The 27,986-nt window shown below is 34.0% G+C and overlaps 1 protein-coding gene and 1 long non-coding RNA gene across 2 annotated transcripts in view; one reads left to right on the top strand and one right to left on the bottom strand.

The window, feature by feature from the left end:
• Positions 1-27,294, top strand: part of LOC143080343 (uncharacterized) — a 172,384-nt gene extending 145,090 nt beyond the window's left edge. Inside the window, exons 2-3 of the long non-coding RNA XR_012979700.1 lie at positions 26,232-26,319; positions 27,136-27,294. This is a non-coding gene — a long non-coding RNA (uncharacterized LOC143080343). The remainder of the gene's footprint in view (positions 1-26,231; positions 26,320-27,135) is intronic.
• LOC143080337 (uncharacterized) lies at positions 30-10,576 on the bottom strand. The gene is made up of 5 exons (XM_076256138.1): positions 10,438-10,576; positions 4,684-4,803; positions 2,434-2,593; positions 1,640-1,730; positions 30-1,036 (listed from the first exon to the last, which is right to left on the bottom strand). The coding sequence occupies exons 1-5, from the start codon at positions 10,448-10,450 to the stop codon at positions 158-160; spliced, it is 1,263 nt and encodes a 420-aa protein (XP_076112253.1). The 5' UTR covers positions 10,451-10,576; the 3' UTR covers positions 30-157.
• Positions 27,295-27,986: the final 692 nt, after the last annotated feature.

Raw genomic sequence — 27,986 nt, 5'->3', positions numbered from 1 at the left:
GTAAATTATAAAAAAATTTAAAAACACAATCAATTTTGAGTAAATTTTATTTTATATCGCATTAAGCAATATTGATCAATATAAGTAAAACTAAAAAGGCATAATAATGTTTTTATATAAATATTATATATATAGTAAACTGATGATTCGTCGAATTTTAATTTTCAAGTTCTTTTTTTCGACAAAGTTTTGCATGTTCTGGCAGTACTTGCATATATGAATGTCGATCACCTTTTACTGGCTCTATATAATCTGAATTTTCAGATTGATCTTTTTTGTCGGAATCCTTTTCAAGAATGTAATAGTCATTTTTAGGTCCACCACTCTCACAAATTCCACTGTCAGCCTCGTCTTCAATTACAGATCTTGATGACGATTCTGCGTAAGGCGTCATTTCCGATTGCTCATTTTTACTTTCTGCCATTTCAGCTGATTGTAACAACCTTCGGTTTTCCGAACTACTTTCTGACATTTCAGTTGATGTTAACAACCTTTGATTTTCCGAACTACTTTTTTCTTCTTCCTTTGCGAGTACCATATATTCACCGGGTGAAATGGGCTCTTTTGGAGTAGAATTGTCATCTTCCTTAGCTAAAGTAAAATATTCTCCATCTGGAAGTCCAATAGGAGGCCGATTATTCTGTATATCCATCATTTTACTGGCTCTAAGTGATTCGTATATCCCGTGACTGTCACGTGATTCCCCAAATTTCTCCGAATCCAAGGGATTATATATATTACTACGCCTTTTCACCTCCCCTCCTATTTCTGTATACTCATCAATAGACTGTGAAAGTTTTGCACCGGCCGCCTGTTTATAATTTGGTAATGTCTTTGAGTTTGAGTTTGGAATTGGAGGTAGAGGTTTATTTGAGGCTTGATTCAAGGTTTTAGATGTATTGCCTGAAGATGAATTGGAATCATCACTGACCAAACGTTTAAAGGTGTAATTTACTGCGTTGGACACCCCGGGTAAGCGTTTCCGGTCTTTTTTATACGGCAGTTGGACATCGTGTCGATTGTAGTGGGGATTGTCCTGAAAAGATATAAAAACAAGAAATAATAATAAGAATTCATTTGGACTTATATGATCTTATATCGAAAAAAAAACCGAGAAATTCAAATAAAAAAAATACTTTACAATACCATGTTCTACTTTAAATTTTGGATTACTCGGAAAACAAATTTAGAACAAATAAAATATCCCCTGTACTTCAGGTACTTCATTGTCCTTACAAAATATTTTTTGATCTGATTTTATTTTACGTGAGTTGTTAATCAAATTCACCATTGCTGAATCTGAAGAATAGTGGTTAATTTAATGAATCTGGCAAAATTAAAATAAAGTTTATGACGTCGTTGATCAGTTGCCCGATGGGTAAGACGTTCTGTATAACTTACAAGCCAATCATCACAATGCTCTTGTTTACTCTTTTGGAAATATTTCCCAAAATACATAGGATTCTGACAGGCGAATCGAAAGATTCTGTTCATGATTTATTTTTAACACGATAAAATGTCTAGCATTATTTTTTATTAACTTCAATATGCTTTTGCTGATGTGCACTTTCGTATAAAGGAACTTTATTCTTTATTCCAATTGAATTACCCCCCCCCCTTTTTCCCAATTACTACTTACAATACACAATTCTTCATACGTTGTACCATCAGAATCATTTACATTTGTCAATGTCGTCGCCACCACTCTATAATCTTCCTCTATCACCCGTCTGTTATTAAACAAAAATAAAATCCAGTAAAAAATAAGCTTATTTCGATTTACGTATGTACATACATTTATTTAGCACACTTATCCTTTTAAGAGTTAGCATGAGTAATGCTTTAACTTGCTCTCATGCCTTGGCCGTTTATGACTGTTTTTAAGATATGCGTTTTGCTCATCGTTGAATATAAAAATGGAAAAATATGATTTGACAGCTAATGAGAGAACTATCCATGATAACCAAATTCATATATGCTAACAATTGCAGGACTCTATTCAGTCTTTAACAATGAGCTAAACTCATATCTGAAAAACAGTTATAAACGGCCAAGGCATGAGCGCAAGTAAAACATTCAAACTTGAAAACCCATTATCCTGATATATATAACTTTGAACAAAAAAAAGCCAATTCGTCAGGTAGCAACTAACTACAACCACATGATTACATGTGCCTGGCTGAGGACAGGCACGTACATACTTTTGCAGGGTTAAACACAACCCTCATCTAGCATGTGACAGTGGTGTTATACCACAAAATAAGAATTAACTGCAAAGACTAGGTGAAAATAACTTTACGTATGAGATCGGTAGATTTTTAAAAGACAAAAGAAGAAGTCACGCAAATTATGTATTTTTTTATGGTTTAAAATCGCCGATAAACTTATGCTAAAAATGTGTAAATGTAAGTATTGATATAAAAGAAAAAATACCTTTTATGCTTCTCGGCATTTCTTGATCGGCATAGTACTAAAATAATGACAATACATAACACAACAAATCCCCCAGTCCCGGCGCCGACATAAACTGCTAAGTTCCCTCCTAAAAGTCCAAGTGACTCACCAAGACCATTTCTTGGTGGAGGGTTTGGATCTAAAAAGATAATCGAAATTGCATGCTATACTTCAGAGCTTCTGTATTGGTTTCCATTGAACTTATACAGAAAATGTCATTTGTAAACAGAGAGTCTGATGACATTTGATTGGAACAAGCAGAACACACGGGCCCTCCAACATTATTCTCAAAAAGTGTGGAAAACTAAGGATATTTTAGGCTAGTTGATATAGCGAGTGAACATATACAGAAATAATTGGCACTAACATTCAGACTTCGGACTCGAACCCAGTCGAGAAGAATTTTGATCAAAATCAAATACATTTTCAAAATGTGTTACCTATACTGGTTGAATAACAAAATACCCCCACCCCACACTACCCCAACCTGATACAACAAAAATCTGACCCCCACACTACCCCAACCTGATACAACAAAAATCTGAATAAACAAAAAAATAGACAATATAAAATAAATTCAAACGAGAGAGAAAACTTTATAGATATAATAAAAGTCATATGAAACGAATGACTGGTGAAAAATAATGTTTATCCAATTATTAAACCAATGCATGTATATATAAAAGCTCATTAATTGCCGTGTTTTGAAGCCGTAGTTTACCGATTGTCATCTTATTGTAGACAATCAGCAAAGAAGCATGGATATTGAGCACGTGTATAACATGTACCATCAAAAGATTATTTAAATGACGGATCCATGCGTATTGCAATCACCGGATTTTAACAAGAAGGGTCAGGCTAAGGTCACTTGCATACGGAAAATATCTCGGCGAATTGCTTCCTGGAAGCAAGCAATTAAAAAAAGTAAAATTCTTCTAAATGAGGACACATTAAAGAATATTCTAAAAAAAAAAAGTATATGTACATGAGTTTTAAAATGAAAAATATCCATTTAGTTATAAAAAAAACATATGCACCATTTTGTTTTAATTTGCGGTTTCATATGACTTTAAAGGAACATGTACCTATATAAAAAAGTAGATGTTATATGATTGTCTATGAGACAACTTTTCACGAGAGACCACATGACACAGAAATTAAAAATTTTAGGTCGTACGGCCTTTAACAATGAACAAAGCCCATACCGCAAGTCAGCTATAAAAGGCACCTACGACTAGTTTCCTAAAAAATATGACCTTTTTGATGATTTTCAGGGTTTCAATGCTATTTAACCTCAATAAAATTTTGCGTACAGCCTGTTTGACGTAATAAATTATAATTATCTTAGATGCTCATTAAAAAATAACAAAATTAGAGTTGGCAGGAAATGGCAACAGCATTTATTAACAATTATGCTATATCTATACTATGTACTTTTATATGAAATGCAATTTGTGATATGAACTGAAATTCACCGATAGAAATGCATATGTTTCTTTGAAAATGATGTATGATGATCGGCAAATATGTTATAGCAAGTATAGTATATTCTATAGCTGTCTTTTTCTGCTTACTATTTGTCGATAAAACTATGCTCCATATTAATGTTATATTATATTACACTGAGTACACATGTGAAATGTGCCATTCAAACTTCCGATAAAACCAAGATCCATATTAATGTCATTTTATATTACCCTGAGTACACATGTTAACTTTGCCATTCGGACACTCGATAAAACCAAGCTCCATATTAATGTCATTTTATATTATCCTGAGTACACATGTTAACTTTGCCATTCGGACATTCGATATAACCAAGCTCCATATAAATGTCATTTTATATTACCCTGAGTACATGTGTAATGTTGCCATTCGAATATGAAATAAAACCATGCTCCATATCATTGGTATATTCTGTATATTACCCTGAGTACACATATTAACTTTGCAATTCGGATATTCGATAAAACCAAGCTCCGTATAAATGTCATTTTATATTACCCTGAGTACACATGTTAACTTTGTCATTCAAACATTCAAAAAAAAACATGCTCCCGGGCCCCGTATCAATGTAATTTATATTACACTGAGTACGAATGTTATATTTGCCATTCCAGACCTTTCGATAAAACCATGCTTCATAAGTTCATATTAACCATCAATGTAGCAATCAAATTAATACAATAGATATGTTGATTATGTATTTTAGTATGACACTATATATACCTGTAGTGATAAAGGGAATTGCAGTTGTTCTTTTAATGGTTGACGGGTTCCCATTTGCATCTCGAAACTTTGCCAGACAGTGGTTGAATGCACAGTCTTCTCGGGATTGGTCAAAACATCCTAAAAATAGTTACAATCTGTCGATTAGTAATAGTTCAAAAAAGAATGCCATATGACTATACAAAGCGTCCAAATTAAATGTATATGTAAACTTTTACCTAAAAAATATAGTAAAAACCTGTAAAGGTACTCTTTTGAACAGGAAAACGACATTTGATTTGGGGTTCAAAATTCATAGGTACTACATTGTACGGGGCAGCCCTGTTATTACGACTCCCTATATGTCCGACACCCCAAGGGAAAAGCAGAGTGTGATATGCGAAGACATGTTCTCGTTCAAAAATTTGGTACCTTAATAGCTGGTATAACTATGAGTTGCTCTTTTGCGCGTTGAAATTTAAACGGGTGAAGCCTCCGCGGGAGTCAATTTTTTTTGCAAAGTTTCCATCCTGCTTTTTTTTTTTACCCAAAACACCTGTCCTGCCTATTGTTTTCAAATTCCATCATAGAACCCCCCCCCCCCCCCCCTTTCCCCTCAATAAAAATCATATGGTAGCTCACATGATTAATTCTCTAGCTATATGACAATAGAAAACAATAACCTTCTGCTTTTTGTCACGACAACTCACTTATAGGATAAATTTAATAGTAATTCAGAGTAGCTAATTATTTTGTTTGGACATTTTAAAAACTATTTGTAATTAAAGAGATTTGATGTTTAACTTCCGGATGTTTTCGTTCACATCCTTCGCAAATGAGTATTTAGTAGTATTTTAAAAGATGAAACACTTGAAATACAACATGATTACTATAAGATTAATCATACATACAAGAGGAAATTATTTAAATTGTTTTAAGGGTTGACCTGATACTATAATATTTGTAATGGAAAAAAGGCGCAGTGTGGCCGGTAGTGCGGTAACATCTTATAGTTGAATCAAGTACAGTAACACCAATGACTGAATTTTGTAAATGCATTGATCCATTTAAGAAAGTTAAAATATAAAAATAATCAAAACAAAACAATGAAAAAATACAACTAAATAATTAGTTGTTATTAAACTAAACAAATATGTGGCTAGTATTACACTAAAGTATAAGCCTATTATCAGACACTAGTACAATAAGCCTAGTAATATACAAAAGTACCACTTAAACAAACAGTAACATATAACATAATATCAAGAAAATATATCAAGCGTCCCCTGTCCAAAGTTTAGAATCTAATGACTTTTTTACATAATAAGAAAAAGAACCCAAAAAAGGTTTGGTTGACATAAACTAGACAGCAGCTGACACCCTCCAACCCCTAATTATTGTAAACCAAGAATGTCTCCATAGTACACGGATGCCCCTTTCGCTCTTTCATTTTCTATGTTCAGTGGACCTTGAAAATGGGATAAAAACCTTGATTTGACATTGAAATTAGAAATATCATATCATAGGGAACATGTGTACTAAGTTTCAAGTTGTTTGGACTTCAACTTCATCAAAAACTACCTTGACCAAATTCTTGAACCTGAACGGGACAGACGGTTGAACGAATGGACAAACGGACGGACGCACAGACCAGAAAACATAATACCCCTCTACTATCGTAGGTGGGACATAAAAGTACATCTACATTTCAACATATCGGGTCTATACGATACGTCAATTGAACAAGGTTGTGTTTTTCTTTGACGATTTCTTTACACAGGAACAGGATGTATATAACATTTAAACTATTTACAGGATTAAAGGCCTCATTATGAATAAAAACAATAAAAGCGCTGTTCCTTGTTTTAGGAATGTTTCTTTGCTGTGCGTGTACTGATTTTGTTTCATGGATGAATACCCCGTGTCCTTTGTTTTTTCAATAATACAATCAAAAAAAGAAATAGTCAAATTCATGCAGACACTTTTAAATCGTTAAATATTTTGTTTCTCATACACGGCCGACACTCGGCTAACCGAGAGATTGGTCGGTTAATCTATATTGAGTATGCGGCTATATGGGCGACTGGTCTGTTAATCGGGTTGGTTATACGTCTGTTAAGAGTAAAACTCTTAATTTAATGTTAAACTCTATTAAATATACAGATTTTTGGCATGTTATAAGAACCAAATCAAAAACAAAGAAAAGTGTCTGACAAAATGATGTCTATCATAGAATATTTTGCACTTGTAAAAACATTTCTTAGTCTGTGCAGTTTTCAGTAAAACTAAAAGGCGTCGCGCAAGTATGTAGTATTTATGCTTATACGCATAGCATTTTTTTAAATAAAAGGCGAAACAAACAAATTTAGATATCATTTAAAGGACAAAAAATAATACTGTGGTTCTAAAATATAAATTGACATTAGTCAATATTTCATAATTGTAAAATAACGTGAATAATACCACGTTTTAGTGAAAATTATGGGAATAAAGTCTGTTAATGGGTTGGACAATTGAAATTGTGTCAGTTAAGAGTTTTTTAGCCACGACAATAATTTTGCTACCTTTATATTTTCCCCTTGAAAAATTTAAGAATGAGATGTTCCTGAGTAAACAAAAATGACAATACGGTGCCACAGAATCCTAGAAAGAGCATTTTATTTTGACTTTCTTTGAATTTTATTGAAGGGTGTGTCACTTCAATATAACGTAATATGGATTGGCATCTGGAATATGCATGAGTTTTTTATTGACGTTTTCAATCAGCCTTAATTTTTGTGTCTGTTCGAAGTAGCACGTTCTCAATTCCGACTGAAAGAGTCTTTCTAATACATCACAGGGTACATATAACGTGTTCTCGTTCACATATGAACATGATATTTGTCACTGGACGTTAAACCCTAATTCGTCAGCATCATCCAATTGGTTCCTTTCTTCTATTACTTAATAATATGTTGTTTACAAATCACTCTAAAGAAGTAAACGGAAAGGAGCGAATGCAGCTACATTTATTTATTTTAAGTTTCAATTCATTTTATTCCGTTTAGTTCCTTTCTACAGAAGTGCAGAGGAGAACTACAGTTGTCTATGGTGGCCGGTGAAGTCCATTTCGGATTTTCGCGATTTCGCCTTTTATATTCTATAGGGCAAAAACGCGAAATCGAAAACGAGAAATCGGTTTCGCATTTTCGCGTTTTCGACTTCGCAATTTCGAGTTTTCGCCATATAGAATATGTAAGGTGAAAACTCTAAAGCGCTAAAACGCAAAATGGCATTAACCTGCCACCATAGTTGTCCGCATGTAAACTTCTAGAATTTGTCACCAATATAAGTACATCGCAATCCGTTACTGTTTCAACAGCCATCGGTGTTTCATGTGTGTATTCTTAAACAAGTATTATTTTTCTCTCGTTTTTAGCAATGTATCACTCTCTACTGTCCTTATATATTATTCTATATTCTGCGTTTCCATCCAGATTCTCGTGTATATCATGACGGTCCGGATTGGGGTATTGTTTATTTCTGTATTCTTTAAATTGTTATGTCATTTTTTTCTACATTTTATTTATCTTAATCATTATTCTTTCTTTATTTTTCATATTTTGTCATCCCAATATATTTTACTTACTGATATTTAGTTTCATTACGACGTTTATCTCTGATTTATATACTGATTACCAATGTAGATGACAAATTTGTGTCATTCATGACAATTAAACAGAATCAACATGATATATGCGATCATTCTTGGATGAAATTAATATTACTTTAATATTACACTTTTTGAAACCATTTTTATCAATTTTCAATTTCATGTGTTGTTTCCGTATATGTTATGTTTCATTGCTCATGTGTTGTTTTCGTATATTTTAGCCGCTCGTCGTGAGCCTGCTCATTTGATCCAATAACACCCCATATAGCAATAAAATTATTCTTTTATTGCCATTCATAACTCTTAACAGACCAATTAACAGACCGGGTTTTATACATCCGACCCATTAACTGACCAGGTTTTAAATAAAGATTGATTTATGTCACCGAAATACAGATTTTCGTGTAGATTTTTCACACAATGATATCAATATGGTTAACAAACATAATGCCTTTCTTTATTCGATGTTCAAAATATTGAATGCAAGTAAATTTAACTAATGTGTCATTTTGTGTACATTTTATGTGTGTAAAATGTGTATAAATTTGTTGATGAGTAACCCGCCTTTTCATTTTATAGATCGTACATCGAAGCTAGAAAAATAATAATTACACCACTGAATTCAGTACATTGAATTGTTTTGTTAGACATGAATACTTTTTATGATGAAAATATATTTAGAAAGTTATACAATGAAACATGCTGAACTTTCAATGATTTTCTCGATAACACCTGATTAACAGACTTTAGCCAACCCGATTAACAGACCAACCGCCGATATAGCCGCATACTCAATATAGATTAACCGACCAATCTCTCGGTTAGCCGAGTGTCGGCCGTGTCATAGGAATATTTAAACTGTGATAATTGTATACGTAGGCAGTTACTCTTTGATAGCTATTGAAATGGGTAGATACAGAAACATTCCCAGAGCACAAAGATTGTGTAAAGTTGAGTCCTATATGACGAATTTCATTTCTATTTGTATTGTGACTTTAACATAGCATTTCGTTCTTGTCTGCATATTTAAAAGACTATGTACCATTATTTGAATGTACTGATGTATTTAATAAACACACTTTAAATCGCACCTGAACTTATTTGTCATATATTGAAGTCGTCATGAAACAGTCTTTAGAACTAAGTGAGGGTGTCACACCCCTGTCAGACAAGTTAATGTTTGTTATTTTTTGCATCAATTTGTAAATTAAACTTTTCTTAAAAATATGTTTTATTGTTATTGAATGTATTTAACTGTATCATTGTTTGTATTGCTTGACCTTTATTATAAATTCTTCCTTAATTTTGAATAAGATTTAATGATTGTTATTTTTTGCATCAATTTGTAAATTAAACTAAATTTCTTAAAAATATGTTCTATTGTTATTGAATGTATTTAACTGTATCATTGTTTGTTTGTATTGCTTGACCTTTATTATAAATAAGATTTTCCGTAACAATAGGCTACAAATAGATAATTCCATTATTGGTTGACCTTGAGATACAATTCAAAGAAATACGTAAGGGTCTGCGTGGGGGTTTGTTTTATAAAACCTACTTTTTGAATTTATTGTAAGTTTGTTAAAATCATAAACATGTATAAAGTTCTTGCTACTGGATGTTAAGCAAACCCGAATCTATCAATGTCTCGATGGTTTTATAAATAAAAAACAGCATGATAAAAATTCATGAACCTTTTGCTACTGGATTGAGTGCATATTTAGGGCGAGTCAAAATGATTCTTATTCCATGCAATAGGTTGATTTGTTGTTTTTGACACCTTGCAAGCAGAAGGGAAAGAGCGAACAGCCTGTACATTGGAAATAATTATTTGAAACTGTAAATTTAAACAAAAAGCTAACTATAACAAACAAACATACAAATAGTTTATGCTCTTCAAATATAACCATGTTTTGTTTCTTTAAGCGAAACAAAGAGAATAAAATATTGTATAACCGATATATATTGAACTGCGTTCATTTTACATCAAACTCTGTCAACAATATCAAAAACAGGAAATATATATATCTCTGACCTAAAAACGTGTTTAGTTAATTTAGCATATTCCCTTACTGGAACACGGGAAGTAGTATTTGTAAATTGAAATAAACTGTATATCTTACCGCTTCTCCCCATCTAAATCCGTATTTCTCTTTTGTAAACAACCATTACAGAACACACAAAAACGCTTTACATTCAAAACAGCATTGAAGTTTAATCTTAGTCAACGTATTTCCGTCCGGAAGTAGGCCCTACAGTCGATTGCTTTATATGTGCATTTATAAACGAGAGTGATGGGGGTTCGGGTTATGTGTATATAGAATTTTAAAGTTTACTTTGTGGACACGAATTACTAATTCACATAATGTATTATTATTATCAAAAGTAGTTGCTGTACTAGTAATATAGTCATTAAGGCATTTGTTTCCTGGAACGGGTTTTCATGTTTACATATTTGTAATTTCGAGGCCTTTTATGGATGATTGGTACTGCTAATTGCTAAAGGCTGTACTGTGACCTACATTGTATGTGACTGTTTCCTTCTTTGTCATCTGGTCCCCGGTAGAGATTTGTCTTATTGGGTATCATAACGAGGGTGGTTTTAACGACATTGACTACCAAGGCAGTCATGCTACATCTTTCTATTTTTATACCTAATTGATCATTAACTGTGAAATTAATCAACAACAGTGTATATTTTTTTTGCATTTCGTTTCATCTATGTTTTTTTCAAATATTGGTACTTTTTTTTGTCAGTAAAAAATATTGTAGTTATCAATTTTACTTGTTTTATTAAGACGCACTTATTTTGCCACACCTACATGTATAGTGAATTTATCTGAGACAGAACATATTTTTTTTTACAGTTTCTGTATCATAAGCGTATTTTACAAGCATTACAAATCACATACCAGTAGATTCCAATTTTTTAAATGGCGGCCGCCCTTAGTTGCATGCTGCCGGTAAACGGTAAAATTTACTCCCTAAAATATAAGACGTTGACAAATCAAAATTGCGTTTACAAATTAATTGGATTAAAATACTTGTAACAGCTTGAACTACAATGAATTCTTGTGCATTTTAAGTGATTAACAAACTGGGTCATCGATTGGTAAATGCTCTCGTGATCTGATTGGAAGGTTCGAACAATTGTAAGTATCAAAGGATTGTGAACGAAGATATTAACTTTCGTTTCCGCAATCAGGCACACTTTTTAATTGTTTAGTGTACATGTTACTTGTACAAACTTTCAAAAGAATGAAAGTTGTATACAAGTATCATACAATGGTACAATGTATTTTACTAAGTATGTCGTCCGATTTTGATTTCTTTTCGAGATCGGTATGGACAATGAAAGAGAAAATACACTTAAAGTACGCACGAAGCACTTTTTATGATTTAATAGTAGCCTTATAAGGAACACTTACACTCAAAAAAGAAAGTCAATGGTGTTTAACTATATAATATGCAATTTATTACATGTATGTAAGGCGCTTTGTAACAAAACGGGACCTTTTGAAACTGAATAAAAATATGACAAAAAAAATAAAAAAAATTGCCGTTTTTACATGTTTTTAAGATATTGATAAGTCGGGAATCTGTCTTAAAAAGGACCAATTTTATATCTTTGATATTGTCACGCGAAACTGTGAAACTGATAAGTTTAGTAAAGATCATAATTGAATAATTTGAATATTATAGCTCTATATTGATTGTTAATATTCACTTCATTTAAAATGAGCTCTGGTTGATATGAAAAAGAAGATGAGGTATGATTGCCAATAAAACAACTCTCCACAAGAGTTCAAATGACACAGAAATTAACAACTATAGGTCACCATAGTTGTTTCATTGGCATCTCCTCATTGTTATACTGGTATAAAATAAATTCAGGGAAATTGTGTGTATTCTATGCCAATTATCTCGCGATTATTACATGTATGATACACCAAACTACCGCTTATCCATGTAAACATTTAAGATAGTAGTCCTTTGTTAATTTGTGTATCATTGCCATTTTACTTAGTTTCCTTTTCTAACATCGGCCTCTGACTTCTTCAAACTGATTTTTGCCGTGCGTAAAGGTGTGTATTTGTTTATTGTACTTTGGCTAGAGGCTAGGTATAGGGAATATTTTAGATCTCACAAAATATATTTAACCCCTCGGCTGTCCCAAGTCAAGAGCCTCTGGCTTTTGTAAGTCTTGTATGTTTTTTTTTTTTAATTTTAATCCATTTAATGTGACGTCCATTTTCACTTAACTAGTACACATTTTTGTTAAGGGGCAAGATGAAGCCCGTCTCTGGGTGCGACATCTTCTCACTGTGTTGAGACTCATTGGTGGCATTAGGCTGTGTTCCGCTCTTTCGTCGGGTTGCTGTCTCTGACATATTCCAAATTTTCATTCTCAATTTTATGTATAAGAACAGTCAGAAGTAAATGTACATGCTTTGATTAAGTGTATATGTAATATAAGTACACTTGAGATTTTTGCCTACGATATCCGCTTTACTTATAATTGATTTGACTTTCTTTATAAAGAATGTCTATGCAAACCGAAAACCACCACTCAGTGAATGAACAAGTATTTCTTTTACTCATATATTTTACAATGAGATTGATAAAAAAATATGTAATTTTTAAATAATCTGTTGATAAATCGCGTTAGTGAACGGTTTTATTCGAAGAGTAGATAGAACGCAAAAAAAGTCAAAAACAAAGAGTACTGTACTTTCAGAATAGGGACTTTCCCCCTGTATTTCGAAAGTACCGAATCAATGATGAAATATTGGTACGTGATAGCACTCTCAATTCATCATTTCCACTACTCAGACAGCTATATTTAGAACCAAAATCATGATAATCTTAAGCCCCAGTCCCACTAGACCACGATCGTACCACGCTCACAACGATCTAAAATAAATTCAGATCGTGGCGAGGTCGCGGTAAGAGCGGCATGAAAATGTATATTGTCGTTGCCTCCACGATGCTACTACGTCCTCATTACGCTTCTACAACGACACCGCTATACGATTATAGCACGTTATCACCGCGCTTATTCTGCGACCTCACTACGCTTATCAAGATCTTTCTAAGCTCATCACGTTCTCACTACGACCAAACCACGAGTTATCCGATTGTAACACGATCTTACCACGCTTCTACTGCGATTATAGCACGTTCTTTTTACGATTATACTACGTTCACACCACAATCTTACTACGTTTACAGCAATAACGTCAACATCGTGTTCCATATCAATACGATTCCATTCTTTCTATTTCTGATTAATACGTAGATTTCTCGGAAATACACAGTCATGCCACCAAACTATACAAAAACACGTGGGAGTGGTAGTAGGGTTATAGAGGCAGAGGGAGCTTTGATAGTAACGAATCCTGATCCAGCAGCGATGTCGGACCGAACAATCCAATCTGAATCACAACCTATTGCTGGTCCATCAAGCTCAAATGACGATGTGTAAGTGAACGACAGCAGGGATATGACACAGATGTGTAAAGCATGGTCGAGCCGTTAGAGAAACGTGATGGTCGAAGTGATCGAGGTCGTAATAACATCGCTGTGAGATCGTAGCACAGTCTCTCCGAATCGAATCACGCTTTCACTACGCTCTCGCTACGATGGTACAGCAACATTTGTGATCTTAGCACGACCTTACTGCGTTCTCACTACGCTTCTAATACGACCGCACCACGATTGTTTTGAACATGTTCAAAGTTGGCCACGCTCATCAGGATCTTGAAGACCTCACCACGATTCTAAAATAAATTCAGATCGTGGCGAGGTTGTGGTATGAGCGGCATGAAAATGTATATTGTCGTTGCCTCCACGATGCTACTACGTCATCATTACGCTTATTCTGCGCTTATCATATTTCTAACATGTTAACCATAGTAAGACGATATGATTTAGAAAACGATGATATAGAATCAATGTGGATCGAAATTATTTTTGTTCATCAAAAACCTATATTACTTGGTAACATTTATAGACCACCAAATAGTAATGCAGAGTGGGTTACACAATTTGAATCAATGTTAACAAATGTCGATATTGAAGATAAGGAAATGATTATTTTGGGTGACTTTAATATTATTTTGGCGTCGAGAAAAATTCCAGCTAAATGGTCACATTTGAAAAACATTTTTAACTTGTCTCAAATAGTCTCAGTTCCCACTCGAGTCACACAAACATCTTCCACTTTGGTAGACCATATTTCGAGTGGACTGTATTAGCGGTGTGCAGAAATAACGCAAAGGACTTTTTAGTGCACTAGGAAGTAAGTTTTTGCATTAAGGACATTAAAACTATGTTATTAGACCCCAAAGACCATGGATGTAAGAGGATATGAGTAAATACCTCACATTTATAAGGTTTGGTGTCAATAGATGTTGTAATTTTGAAGTTAAATGACATTTTAATCAGCGCGTACCACTGCGGCACGTGACCAACGGCTTATTGCAAATTCGGAATTTCCCAATCATCATGTTCAATCAACCTGAGACTACTATAGTAGTCTCAGAATCAACCTTATCCAAAAACAATTGTCTCCTGATCGTTTCAAATTGATTAATTAATGGTTGTTGTTGAATAAACTAACGGTTTAGCGTGGTATAATTTCAAGTTGGTGAAAAAGAGAATATAAATCATAACTGTCTTCTATGAAAGATAACTTTATTACTGATGTCAAGCAAGGACGTATGTTAGTTATCGGTCCTTGTGTCAAGATCCTTAGTGCACTTTTTTGTTCTTAGTGCACTAAGGAGGTCCTTTGTAGTATTCCTACGGACCCCTGTATTGGTAGCCTGGTATAAGGCCAATTTTCTGTCCCTCCTTTTTCAGTGGCAGTCGGTATTACGGGCTATCTCAATTACATGCAAGATCTACAGGCTATCGTATTTATTGTTAATTTTGTTATTTTTTTACTTCCTGAACATATACTAATTTTTTTTAGCACTGTTTAGGCGCACCCGACATTAAAATCAGTATTTTACAATAGGGACTGAGTATCTACAACATTCACTTGTCTCTTGAAGGATCAATATTGAATTTGTTCCATCCGCACCAAACAAGTATATTATCGATGTTATTTGTTAAATGTTTGAGTTTGGCAATATACAACAGGCAGAAGATCTGAATTTGTAAATTGGTATTTTGATATCACCAGCTGATTAGGACGTGTCTCTCTGAAATTTTCTGATAAACTTACACACACATAATCTGCCTTTTAATCGTAAGGTTATGAGATCTATAGGAATATAGAGCTATAGGCCTAATTGCATGCAAGTCTTTACAAATTATATATTTTGGTATGCTATAGTTGATTTTTTATACTATTAGACTACTCTGTAACAGATCCCGGCACTTTTAACTGTTTCTTGACGCGTGCAAAAAAAATGCAGTACCGGGTTACAGGTGCTTATTGACAAATTATCATCTTTCGATTAAATGATCTTAAATCTATATGGTCGTAAATTTTAAAGTTATAAAATCTAAATGTTAAGTGATCTAAAATATTCATTACTAATGAGTATTTTCGATTTTTTCTGTGAAATAAGTCTAAGGTCGTCTAAGAGTATATATATACATGTGTATTTGGCTACTGTCTGCATAGTAGAAGGGGGGGGGGGGGCTTCTCCCTTCTCCCACCCCTCTTCTCCTTTCTCCTACCCCGTTCTCCTTTCTCCCATTAGAATAAAACATCTCCTTTTGAGATATTTTTTCTTGAAATATTAGATCATTTTTTAAAAGGGGAGATATTTTATTTTTTCTCCTTTCTCCAACTTTTTCTCCTTTCTCCCAGCCTTCCTCTCCTTTCTCCTACCCCCTTTCTCCCTGTCTCCCTTACCCCTGTCCTCCCCCTCATAGTAAACTATTTATGTACCTATAAGGAGGGTCTGAGCGGGGCGTGGGATTGCCGAGGCGGATTTTTTTTGTAAGCGTGACACATGCAATGTAAGTCAAATTATTGTGCCGTAAAAACGGGAAATGAAGTTTAGCGGGACACAGGAAATTACAAAAATATCAGAATTGCTTAATTACATAGTGTAAGCGGGATGCGGGAATCTAAAAAAAAATAGTAACTAAGCGGGCTCATGGTTTCTTTTTCAAGAATCAACGCTTATCCATTGTATCTATATCACAGAACCTCCAATGAGACCCCCATTAGTTGTGGCTTATTTTGGTCTTTGAAGTTAGTTTCTTTCCTCTACATTACTTGATCGTTTTTGTAAAACAACAGCACTCTAGTATACTCGAGGTCAGACCGTCTGACAATACTTTACCAAGAAATCAAGGACAAAATATTCAAAAAGTAGGCTTAGAAAATTTAAATATTGGGATGCACACATACTATAACCTGTCAGCACAGACAATTAAATTTTTGTTAACGCGTCAAACTCGTTTCTTCCACAGTGCGACAATCTTTACAATGTTGATGGTTGTGAAAACCTAGTCCAAATAATTATGACGTCTTGTAAGGCTATTTTATTTCTAGGACGCTTTCCTCCGACGAAGCCGAAGTCTTACATTTAAAATCAAACTGAAAATAAAATTGAAAATGGAAATGGGGAATGTGTCAAACAGGTCAGGAATAACCACCAATTGGTGGATTATACCTCAATTGACGTATAATCCAGGTATATTGGTATAGACCAATTGATGTATAATGCAAGTTTTTTGTAATTAAATGCTAGTGTGAGATAGGAGCATGATTTTGCAACTTGCAACCTATTTCATGACCCTTATTGAGTCCTCCGAAAGTTTCAGTTTTGTCAAAGCCTGTTGCATCTCTTGAGAATGCATGTGTACAACAATTCTTTTGTTGAAACATTTGTACTATTGACCATGATTAACTTTTGATAATGAAAGTCAAGTATTAACAAAGAGTTCCATTCACCTGTGGAGTTGTACTCATGATCACATGACTGCAGACAGTAATGATGTCCATTGAAAGGTGATTACAGGTAAATTTGCCAATCAAGAATTGACAAGATAACAATAGAAGAAACTTCAAATACAATTATTGATTAAATGCAATATGTTATGTTACTATACTAAACTAGGAATGTTTGACAAGTTTTCATACCATAATATGGTTTTAAGAAAACAATGCTCCATTTTGGTGGAATAATTTGTTTTGAAAAACAAAGAATTATACACCAATTGGTCTTTACCATTATATATGTCAATTGGTGGATTATACGTCAATTGAGGTATAATCCACCAATTGGTGGTTATTCCTGACCTGTCAAAGAGATAACAACCTGACCAAAGAGCAGACACCAGCCAAAGGTCACCAATGGGTCTTCAATGCAACGAGAAAATCCCTCAACCTGATGCTGGGGTGGATCCAGCCATTTAAAGGAGGGGTTCCTATCCCAGGACAAATTAGGAGGGGGTGGGGTGTTCCAACCACATGTCCCCATTCAAATGCATTGATCGTCCAAAAAAAAGGGGGGGGTCCAACCCTTGGACCTCCTGGATCCGTGCCTGTAAGACATGCTTTAGCTTGCCATTATACAAAAATGTATACTAGTTGAGTGATAATGGACGTCATACTAAACCATGCTAAACTCCTCAATATGAAAAAAAGAAACTAAAATAAAAATCATACAAAGGTCACAAAGGCCATAACTTTTGGCTCCTGACTTGGGAAAAGTGCAAAATGCAGTGGGGTTAAAACCCATTACTGTAAATTCCTGAAATTACAATTATATAAATCATCTCGCATCTTTGTGCATTTCTTAAAATTGGTCATATTAATAAATGCATGCAATATTTGATTGCATGATTATCATGATTATACTCGCACAATTAACACATGTAGTTCTCAAAACTTAGAGGTGTCTATGCTATTTATGACAACATTTTAATCATTGACAAGTATTTACAAAATATGTTTAGTACATTCACAGTAACAGACATAGATCATACAAGAAAATAAGCTCTTCAAAGCTCTGTCAGATCCCGGCACTTTTAACTGTTTCTTGACGCGTTAAAAAAAAATGCAGTATCTTTGTGCATTACATATAGGCTTTTAGAAGTCAATCTTGTGCATGATTATCATGATTATACTCGCACAATTAACACATCAGGTTCTCGAAACTTAGAGGTGTCTATGCTATTTATGACAACATTTTAATCAAGTATTTACAAAATATGTTTAGTACTCTTATGATTTTTAGGTTTTTAAGCATAAATATAGTGGATCAGGATCTGCCAACTCTCACTGACTGACTGAGCACATGAATTCAACACTAGTTTTTTGGTGATGTTGGTGTTGCTTAGTGTTCTGTTTTTTTTCTCACTTTTCTGCATCTTATGTTTTGCCTTGGCATTACCAGTTTATATCAAAATCTGTACTTACCTGTCTGAAAAACATTTGCAATTACCCCTTGGTAACCCCTTGCAATCGCTAACTTTTAAATTATCTCCCTTTCACGATCTCCCGAATAGAAGATCACTTTACCTTCAGCGAAAATGGCTACAGCCTGATCGCATTTGATTTGAAAAGCAATCGTTATTATTATATTAGGAAGGAATAGACATCGAGTGATTTGGAAGCGATGGAAGACAAGTATAAGAACTGTGGTAAGTGTAGCTCACGTATGAACGTGTTAGATACGCACGATGAATGCTATAGACATCGTATTTGTCACAAGGCTTTTCCGTGCAATATTTGCCGGGAATGGGATGACGAGAAGCGATCGCTAGTTGATAAAATGTTGGAGAAAACCAGGTCAAAGCTTTCTTTTTCTTCAAGTGCCGTTAACCCTTCTGTGCAGGAGGCAGGCAGGAAACTTGAAAGGCAAAGCTGAGTGAATTGGTGTCGCCGGCAAAGCATGACAAACTATCAAAAGTTCGAACTGATCATAGTGCAGATGATCGTGAACCTCAAAGTACGGGAGTAGATTTTGAAGCAGTTGAATTTAACAAATTTATAGCAGATCAAGTGCAAATGCAATTGAAAAAGTTGTTACCACAGGTACAGACACAAGGCCTTATTGCAAGTGATGCAATGCATGCTTCCATTGACTCGAAATGTGAAATTTCGGAGAGTCAATCTTTGTCTAGGCCAAGGGCCCACTATAGTAAATTTATGCCATCTGATGATCAGATTTCTGTTGTTTCCCATGAAATCGAGGATGAAATAAGTATGGGTGGTTCAGCTATTTCTGATGAAAATAATAATGATGCCCACTCTCAGTCACATTCTCATGAAAAAGACTTTTCTCTGTTTAGTGAAGGAGCACCAGGATCTACTGATCCAATTCAATGGAATAATTTTCTCCATAAATTGACAACTAAATTAAAAATAGATTGTTCAGAGGAAACTGAAACAGATTCAGTCAGAACTTCCTATTTGCCTTCAAGACTCAATTCTGGCAATTCAATAAGATCAGCTCATTTGAAATTGCCTTTAGAAGGTACCACAGTTGAAGTTTTTAAGAATGTGGAAAAGGAGGCCATGTCTGGAAGACTCAAAAATAGGTCCGTTCGTCTAAGAGATGATAAGGCCTTTATGGTGTCGAAAAAAAATTTCACAGAATTTTGTTCCCCTCCAAGGCTTGATGATAACATAGAGGAGGGTTTGTCATCTACTATGGGAAATAAGAAAAAAGGTTTTGTAGACCGTAAAAAGTTTTCACACTCTTTACCTTCCTTCCATAAGGAAATGGATGCTGAATTTAAGAAGGTTGACAATTCAGCTAGAACTAAAGTGTTTCATATGGCTCTTTGATAGCAAGCTATATTGATGTTGCTGATTCAGAGGAAGACAGGGTAGAAACATGTTCAGCTTTAGTAACATGTTTCAAATCTATGGCAGATATGACTTCACGTATAGTTGCTAACTCTGTTATAAACAGAAGGAAAATTTTCTTAAAAAATGTTGATTTCACTAGCAAAGCCACATCAGCAAAATTGTTGAATTTACCTTTGAATGGCGCACAACTTTTTGGTGGTAAATATTTTGATACTTTGCATTCCTCAGCTGAAAATATAAGAGATGCTAAAGAAACACAAAACGTTTATCGTTCTTCATTTGTTCCTGGAGGGCAAAAGTTTGATGAAGGATCTAGAAAAAGAAAATCTCAAGAAACTTCTAATGTATCCTACAACAAACCTGCAAAAACATCAAGATATGATAAGCAGGATTTTAATGACCGTCGTGGCACTGACACTTCGTCTAATTTTCGTGCCTTGCCAGCAAAACAAGGAGGAAAAGGATCTTTTTTATGGAAAAACTCCTCCCAGAAAAATTTCAAGAAATAAACAATTATTTGTCTGCGGTAAGTCTCCAGGTAGGAGCACGGTTGTTACATTACCACAGTCAGTGGTTTCAGATAACTCAAGACAAGTTAGTACTTCAGATAGTGAAGAACGGTTTGATTTTAGATTTCATAAGTCCTCCAGCTTTTACAGGAGTAAAAGAGACAGTTGTACCCAGAGTAGGTACAAAAAGATCTTCTTTATTAGAAGAGGTAAACTACAACAAACCTGCAAAAACATCAAGATATGATAAGCAGGATTTTAATGACCGTCGTGGCACTGACACTTCGTCTAATTTTCGTGCCTTGCCAGCAAAACAAGGAGGAAAAGGATCTTTTTTATGGAAAAATTCCTCCCAGAACAATTTCAAGAAATAAACAATTATTTGTCTGCGGTAAGTCTTCAGGTAGGAGCACGGTTGTTACATTACCACAGTCAGTGGTTTCAGATAACTCAAGACAAGTTAGTACTTCAGATAGTGAAGAACGGTTTGATTTTAGATTTCATAAGTCCTCCAGCTTTTACAGGAGTAAAAGAGACAGTTGTACCCAGAGTAGGTACAAAAAGATCTTCTTTATTAGAAGAGGTAAATTCTTTGTTAGAAAAACATGCTATAGAGCCTGTCCCGACAAGTACAGAAGATCAGGGTTATTACAGTACAATATTCATGGTACCAAAAAGGCAAGGAGGTCTCAGACCAATTCTAAATTTAAAACCACTAAACCAGTTTGTCATACCTCATCACTTCAAAATGGAAACCCTCCGATCGATTCTAAAAAGTCTGAAAATTGGGGACTGGGCAGTAAAACTGGATTTGCAAGATGCATATTTCCATATACCCATTCACAAACATTACAGAAAATTTCTACGCTTCAGCATTTTGGGAAAAAAGTATCAATACCGAGCTCAACCATTCGGTCTACGATCGGCTCCAAGGATTTTCACAAAAGTGATGGCAGTAGTAGGTGCGTTTCTGAGAAAACAAATGATTCACATATTTATGTACCTGGACGATTGGATGTTAAAAAACAGCAGCAAAGTAAAGCTGACAAAACAATTACAGTACACTCAAGAATTGTTAAAAAATCTGGGTTTGATAATCAATGTGAAAAAATCTTGTTTAATTCCGACTCAAACAATAGAGTATCTAGGAGCAGTGATTCACTTAAAAGAAGGTCTGGTGTTTCCGTCTCTAGAGAGATTCAAAAATATAAGTCAGATGATTCAAATATTCCTAAATTCACAAACAGTAGAGGCACGTGTAATGTTGAGACTACTTGGTCTAATGGCTTCATGCATAGATTTAGTTCCATGGGCCCGACTGCACATAAGACCATTTCAGCTTTATCTTCTAGCTTAGTGGAGACCAGCTCTACACAGTTTAAATCATTTGATTCCACTGTATCAACCTCTCCAGGAACATCTATTCTGGTGGCTAAACCGAAGAAATTTTTTCAAGGGAGTGCTATTAGAACAGGAATCTGCTCAGGTGACTCTAGTGACAGATGCGTCATAGTCGGGATGGGGAGCTCATATAAACAATTATCAGATAGCAGGTGTTTGGTCGCCTCAGTACAAAGTAAAACACATCAATTGGCTAGAACTCAAAGCTGTGCAGTTAGCACTGCAAACATTTCTGATAAAAGTACAATTCAAAAGTGTGCTAGTGAGATCAGACAATGCAACTGTCGTCAGTTATCTGAACAAACACGGAGGTACACGATCCCCAGACCTTTGTTACTTGGCATGGGATCTTTTGAAATGGTGTATAAATCACAATGTCAAAATCCAAGCTGTTCATATTCCGGGAAAAAAGAATATTATAGCAGATACCCTGTCAAGGGGGAAAATGACCATTCGTTTGACAGAATGGGCATTAAATATGACAATAGTGAATTTGTTGTTCCTTCAGGTAGGAACACCAGTAATAGATCTGTTTGCGACTTCAATGAACAAGAAGCTGCCAGTGTTTTGCTTTCCTTGGTCGGAAGAAACAGCAGTGTCAATAGATGCACTGTCAATGAAATGGACAAATCTATTTGCTTATGCATTCCCGCCACCGATCATTCTAAACAGAGTACTAGTATTACAAAAAATACAGAAAGAGGACTGTGTAATTTTACTGATAGCGCCAATGTGGCCGAGACAGTCGTGGTACAGTCAACTTCTCAACCTGTTAATAGACTTTCCAATACAACTGCCTGTCCAACAAAATCTATTAAGTCAAAATGGAATTTTTCATCCAAATCCAAGTGTTCTAAATCTTGTAGCTTGGAAAGTGTCAAAAGATCTTACACTGCAAAAGGATTTTCACCAAAAATTGCTTCAATTATTTCCAATGCACGAAAACAATCAACACAGACAGTTTATAATGCAAGAATCAAGTTATTTGACAGCTGGTGTCAAGAACGGAGTATCAATCCCAGTACGGCAACTGTGCCAGAAATAGCTGAATTTCTTATGTTTTTACATACTGTAAAGAATTGTAAGCCAAGCACTTTAGCTGGTTACAAGTCAGCAATAGCTTTAATACATTCATCTAAAGATAGAATTTCTATTAACATGGATTTGCGTAATTTAATTAAAGGATTGTACAACATTAATCCACCAATAAGGCAGTTGGCGCCAAATTGGGATTTGCCGTTGGTTTTGCAAGTGTTAACAAAGACACCTTTTGAACCACTAGAAGAAGCAGAATTGAAATATTTAACCTTAAAGACAGTTTTTCTTTTGGCATTAGCTTCTGCTGCAAGAGTCAGTGAATTACACAGTTTCACTATTAATGACAAACATTTCAGGAAAGAGCAAAGAGGTATACGGTTGTTGCCAAATATGCAATTTCTTGCTAAAACTCAAACTTTGAATAAACCATGGGAACCAGTATTCATTCCCAAATTTGAAAACTATGCTACAGATCCAAACGATTTACTGCTGTGCCCTTGTAGAGCACTACTAGCGTATATTAAAAGAACTGAAGTTTTGCGCAAATCACAAAGACTCTTTGTAACATATCAAAAGAATCATCATGTAGAGGCTTCTAAGAATTCCATTGCACGATGGATTGTGAACACGGTTAAATATGCATATGAACATGCAGATACAGACACACTTCAGTTTGTGAGAGCTCATGATACAAGAAAGCTCTCAACTTCTTGGGCTTTATTCAATGGACTTTCCTCTCAAGAAATTTTAAGAGCAGCTCATTGGTCAAATGAGACAACATTCACCTCATATTACTTGAAAGATGTACCAGATTTGGAATCTCGGTTTGCAAAAGCTGCAATTTTGCATACAGCTAACAGAAGACAGAAGAAGTATTAAGGTAGATATTTTTTATTTACTAGTTACTTTCTTCCTCTTACCCACCACCTTTGGGTTTATGCTGCAAATTCTTTGCAAATGTTTTTCAGACAGGTAAGTACAGATTTTGATATAAACTATGGTTTTTTAAAGTAAAAACCTTGTTTATGATAAATCTGTACTTACCTGTCTGACCCTACCCACCTCCCCACCTGAGGAAGTTAAGTTTTATATAATGTATATAGTTATTTCCGCCTCAGGTAAAGTGATCTTCTATTCGGGAGATCGTGAAAGGGAGATAATTTAAAAGTTAGCGATTGCAAGGGGTTACCAAGGGGTAATTGCAAATGTTTTTCAGACAGGTAAGTACAGATTTATCATAAACAAGGTTTTTACTTTAAAAAACCATAGTTTCTCTTTGTTTTTTTTTGTTATGTTAAATAACAAGAGAGAAAAGACAAACAAAATATGTTAAAAAATTGGCTTGGTTCAGTAGATATTAAGGACAGAGATAACAAATAGCTAAATAAGAAAAAGAAAATTCAATTTCTACAGTCAATTGTCTGATAAATCTAGAAGATAGCCTGATTTGCTCTAATTCTCCTGAATTTTAGCAGGTACTTTATTCCAACTTTTTAAATTCAAACAAACCATGTCTTAGATAGTCTTGGAATTAGAATACATTAATCATAAAATTTTCATAATACTTTGGTGAATTATCTATTGATATAATTAAGCTCCTTTTTAATTTTTAAAGATTTTAAATTTTGTAATTTAAAGTAAGGGATTTTATTCATAAAAGGGGGGATTTTTCCAGTATACTATTAATAATGCTTTGAGCAATTTTCATGAAACTTGGTGAATTATTTTTATATAAAATAATCATGATAATTTTCCTTTCAATTTAAAAAAAAATCTGATTTTGTCATTGTACTATTGGGATTTGGATAGTCTCAAGAATTAATGCTTTCACCAATTTTTATGAAACTTTGGTGAATTGTTTTTATATCTTGACATACACTCCCTTTTCATTTTCATGACCCATAGTGGAGGGGGCATTAAGTTTAACACTTGATCGTCTGTCCGTCTGTCCCAAAGTTGTGTTTTGTTCTCTTACAGTACTTTAGTTTGCCTCAACCAAATATAATTAAAATTTTACAAAAGCTTGTTATCACAATACTTAGATCAAGTTTAAATTTTGGTGATGTCAGGGTTACTGTACTAGAGTTATGCCCCTTTACAAATGGGGAAAAATGCTGAATTTTTGGTTTCCTATTCTCTAAACTTTAGTTTGTCTCAACCAAATGTTATGAAACTTAATACACAATGCTTATCACCACAAAATACAGATTAAGTTTGAATTTTGGAAGTGTCTCTTTTACTATTCTAGAGTTATGTTCTTTAAAAATGGAAAAATGATAAATTTTTCAATTCCGGTCTCTAACTTAAAAGTTTACCTCAACCAAATTTTATTAAACTTTAATACAATAGTTTTTACCACAAAATCAGATCAATTTCAAATTTTGGTAGTAAAACTTTAACCGTTCTTCAGTTATGTTCCTTTAAAACTTTGAATAATAATAATGCAAGCTGGAGTATCATCCCCTATTTATCATGTATATTTTTGTATAAGATGCAGAGTTAACAGTGGCGGATCCAAGAATTTTCATAAGTGAGGGCCCACTGACTGACCTAAAAGGGGGCCCGCTCCAGTCACGCTTCAGTGATTCCCTATATAAGCAACCAAATTTTTTCCTAAAAAGGGGGGCCCCGGCCCCCTGGGCCCTCCCCCTAAATCCGCCTCTGGTTAAGGAACTTTTAGTTGTTGGAATGTTATTTAGAATCTGTCCATTTTCAAACTTTGGAAGGTTTTAGAAATGTATTTGTTAAAATATCACAGCCTTAAACTTATAGTCACTTAATTGAGATATATCTCTAAATGGAGCCAAATTATCTTCATATTTTATGTCAATGAATACCACTGTGTGTGCATGTCCTTTTTTTTTGGGAGGGGGGGGGGTCTTATTTGCGCAGTGCTCATAGTTTTTGTAGTCGATCATTACAATTCGTTTAAAGCATAAAGACCAGCTAAAAGGGCAACAAGCTTATCAAGCTCTCATGGTACAGATTGTTATTAAACACACATTAATATTTAATATACATCATGTACATTGTCTTTATTTGTTTTTGTTGTTGTTACATTATGTCACAAACTGTAAAGTTTATATGGCAATAAAACTTTGAATTTGAATTTGATTAAACAGCAAAAAAATTATTGATGCAAGATGTCCTTCAATAATAACTTTTACTCTTTTATGTATAGGACAAGAACTATAGAAGATACAGAGAAATTATAAACAGCAGAAATAATAGACAATTTAAAATTTGCAGAAGCCAACTAAACCTAAATGGTAAGGCCACTTTTATTTTTAAAAAAGTTATTGAACTTGAAAGATGATTATCATGATTACTATAAAAATTAAAAGATGTGGTATATTAAATATGAAAACTATTGATCATGGCTTTGAGAAAGCAATTGTAGGTCTGTGACGACCTTCAATAATGAGAAAATCCATACCCTATAGTCAAAGAAGGCAGCTATAAAAGACCCTCAGATGAAAAAATGAAACAATCCAAACTGTTAAACTAATTGCCTAGTTTATAACAAAATAAATTACAAAAAATACATATGAACGGTATGAAACAACAACAACATCCACTAAATTTTAGTGTCAGACTAAACTGACAAAAACTACAGGCTCCGAACTTTGGACAGGCACAATAGGAATATGGCAAGGTTATATAAAAATAAGATGTGGCATGATTGCCAATAAGACAACTCTTCACCATACAACCAATGATGTAAATTTCCTGCAAACACAGACTGCACTACTGTAAACCAACTAATTTTTCGCGAATACTTTATTTTGCGTCTTATACGTTCTAGTCTACATCGCAGCTATTTATTTTTTCGCGATTTTCAATTTTACTTAATGAATTTTAATAAGGAAAGATACATATGAAAAACATTCGCGACGATTTATATGCCTCAACTTGAAAGATTGATAAATGCACAAAATCAACTAATATAAGAACTATAGATAAAAGCATTCACAAGTAAGAAAGGAAATATTTTCAAAATGTTAATAAACATGACAAAATAAACTTTTATTGCTGTTTCTCTCTCCATTTATAACATTTTATTTGTTTATTTTGTGTATTTATAGGTGATCAGACATCTTGGTTTTCATGATCAATAGGTCATTACTGAAGAGGAAACTTAAAGTTGAAATTTATCTACATAGTGTGCAATTGGATTAATTTGAACTGGAATGTGTGCTTTCCTGCAAAAAAGAAATAGGAAATTCCATCATAATTACATGATAATGGCCATCAACAAAATGGAGTTCTATCATAAATACACAATACACTATTGTTTAAAAGCAACAACATATTATATATATTAGTCGAAAGAAAGGAGAAATGCAGAAAAAATACTATTTTGTTGTTGAAAAAAGGAACACCAGTTTTATCCACTCATTTACATCGCTCCCTCATATCAAGTAAACGGAAGAAGATCATTGAAGAACAATTTGCAAAAATATTTTCTCTTAGAATTGAAGGAAAATGTTTAGTGAATGGAATAATGTATTCACTGAATTCTTACGTAGTGGATTGAATAACTGTACACAAGCTGAAATAGAAGAAAATTTTAATTTAAAATAACAGGAAAAGTGTTTATTTTATTATTTAATCTGCAAATATAAACAAATTCTTTTGAACACCACAAATGGTATGACTTTCAAATTGGTTGCTTATTAATGTATTGCATTGAAACAATTACAAAGAAAACAGAATCCTTTGCTACAATTTTTTTTTATAAATCAAAGTTAAAGTTATATAAAATGTATGAACAATACCTAGACCTAAACATGCAGACTGTATTAGTTTTCAATGTCATCAAAATGTTGAGTCAAACATTTATTAAAGTTTTAAATATCATTTTTATCAATTATTCAGTCTTGTAAAAATTATATTCATACTGTTTCATTGCTGTTTGTATACATGGTATAGTGAA

Source organism: Mytilus galloprovincialis, chromosome 1, assembly GCF_965363235.1.
Source record: "Mytilus galloprovincialis chromosome 1, xbMytGall1.hap1.1, whole genome shotgun sequence".
Classification (NCBI taxonomy): domain Eukaryota; kingdom Metazoa; phylum Mollusca; class Bivalvia; order Mytilida; family Mytilidae; genus Mytilus; species Mytilus galloprovincialis.
The sequence above is the reverse complement of the archived record's forward strand: the minus strand, read 5'-3'. Positions and strand labels throughout refer to the sequence as shown.

Coding starts and splice junctions, on each gene's coding strand:
- LOC143080337 (XM_076256138.1), bottom strand. Junction 2,594..4,683: donor AATTCCCTTTATCACTACAG/GTATATATAGTG, acceptor TTATCTTTTTAG/ATCCAAACCCTCCACCAAGA. Junction 1,731..2,433: donor AATGCCGAGAAGCATAAAAG/GTATTTTTTCTT, acceptor GTTTAATAACAG/ACGGGTGATAGAGGAAGATT.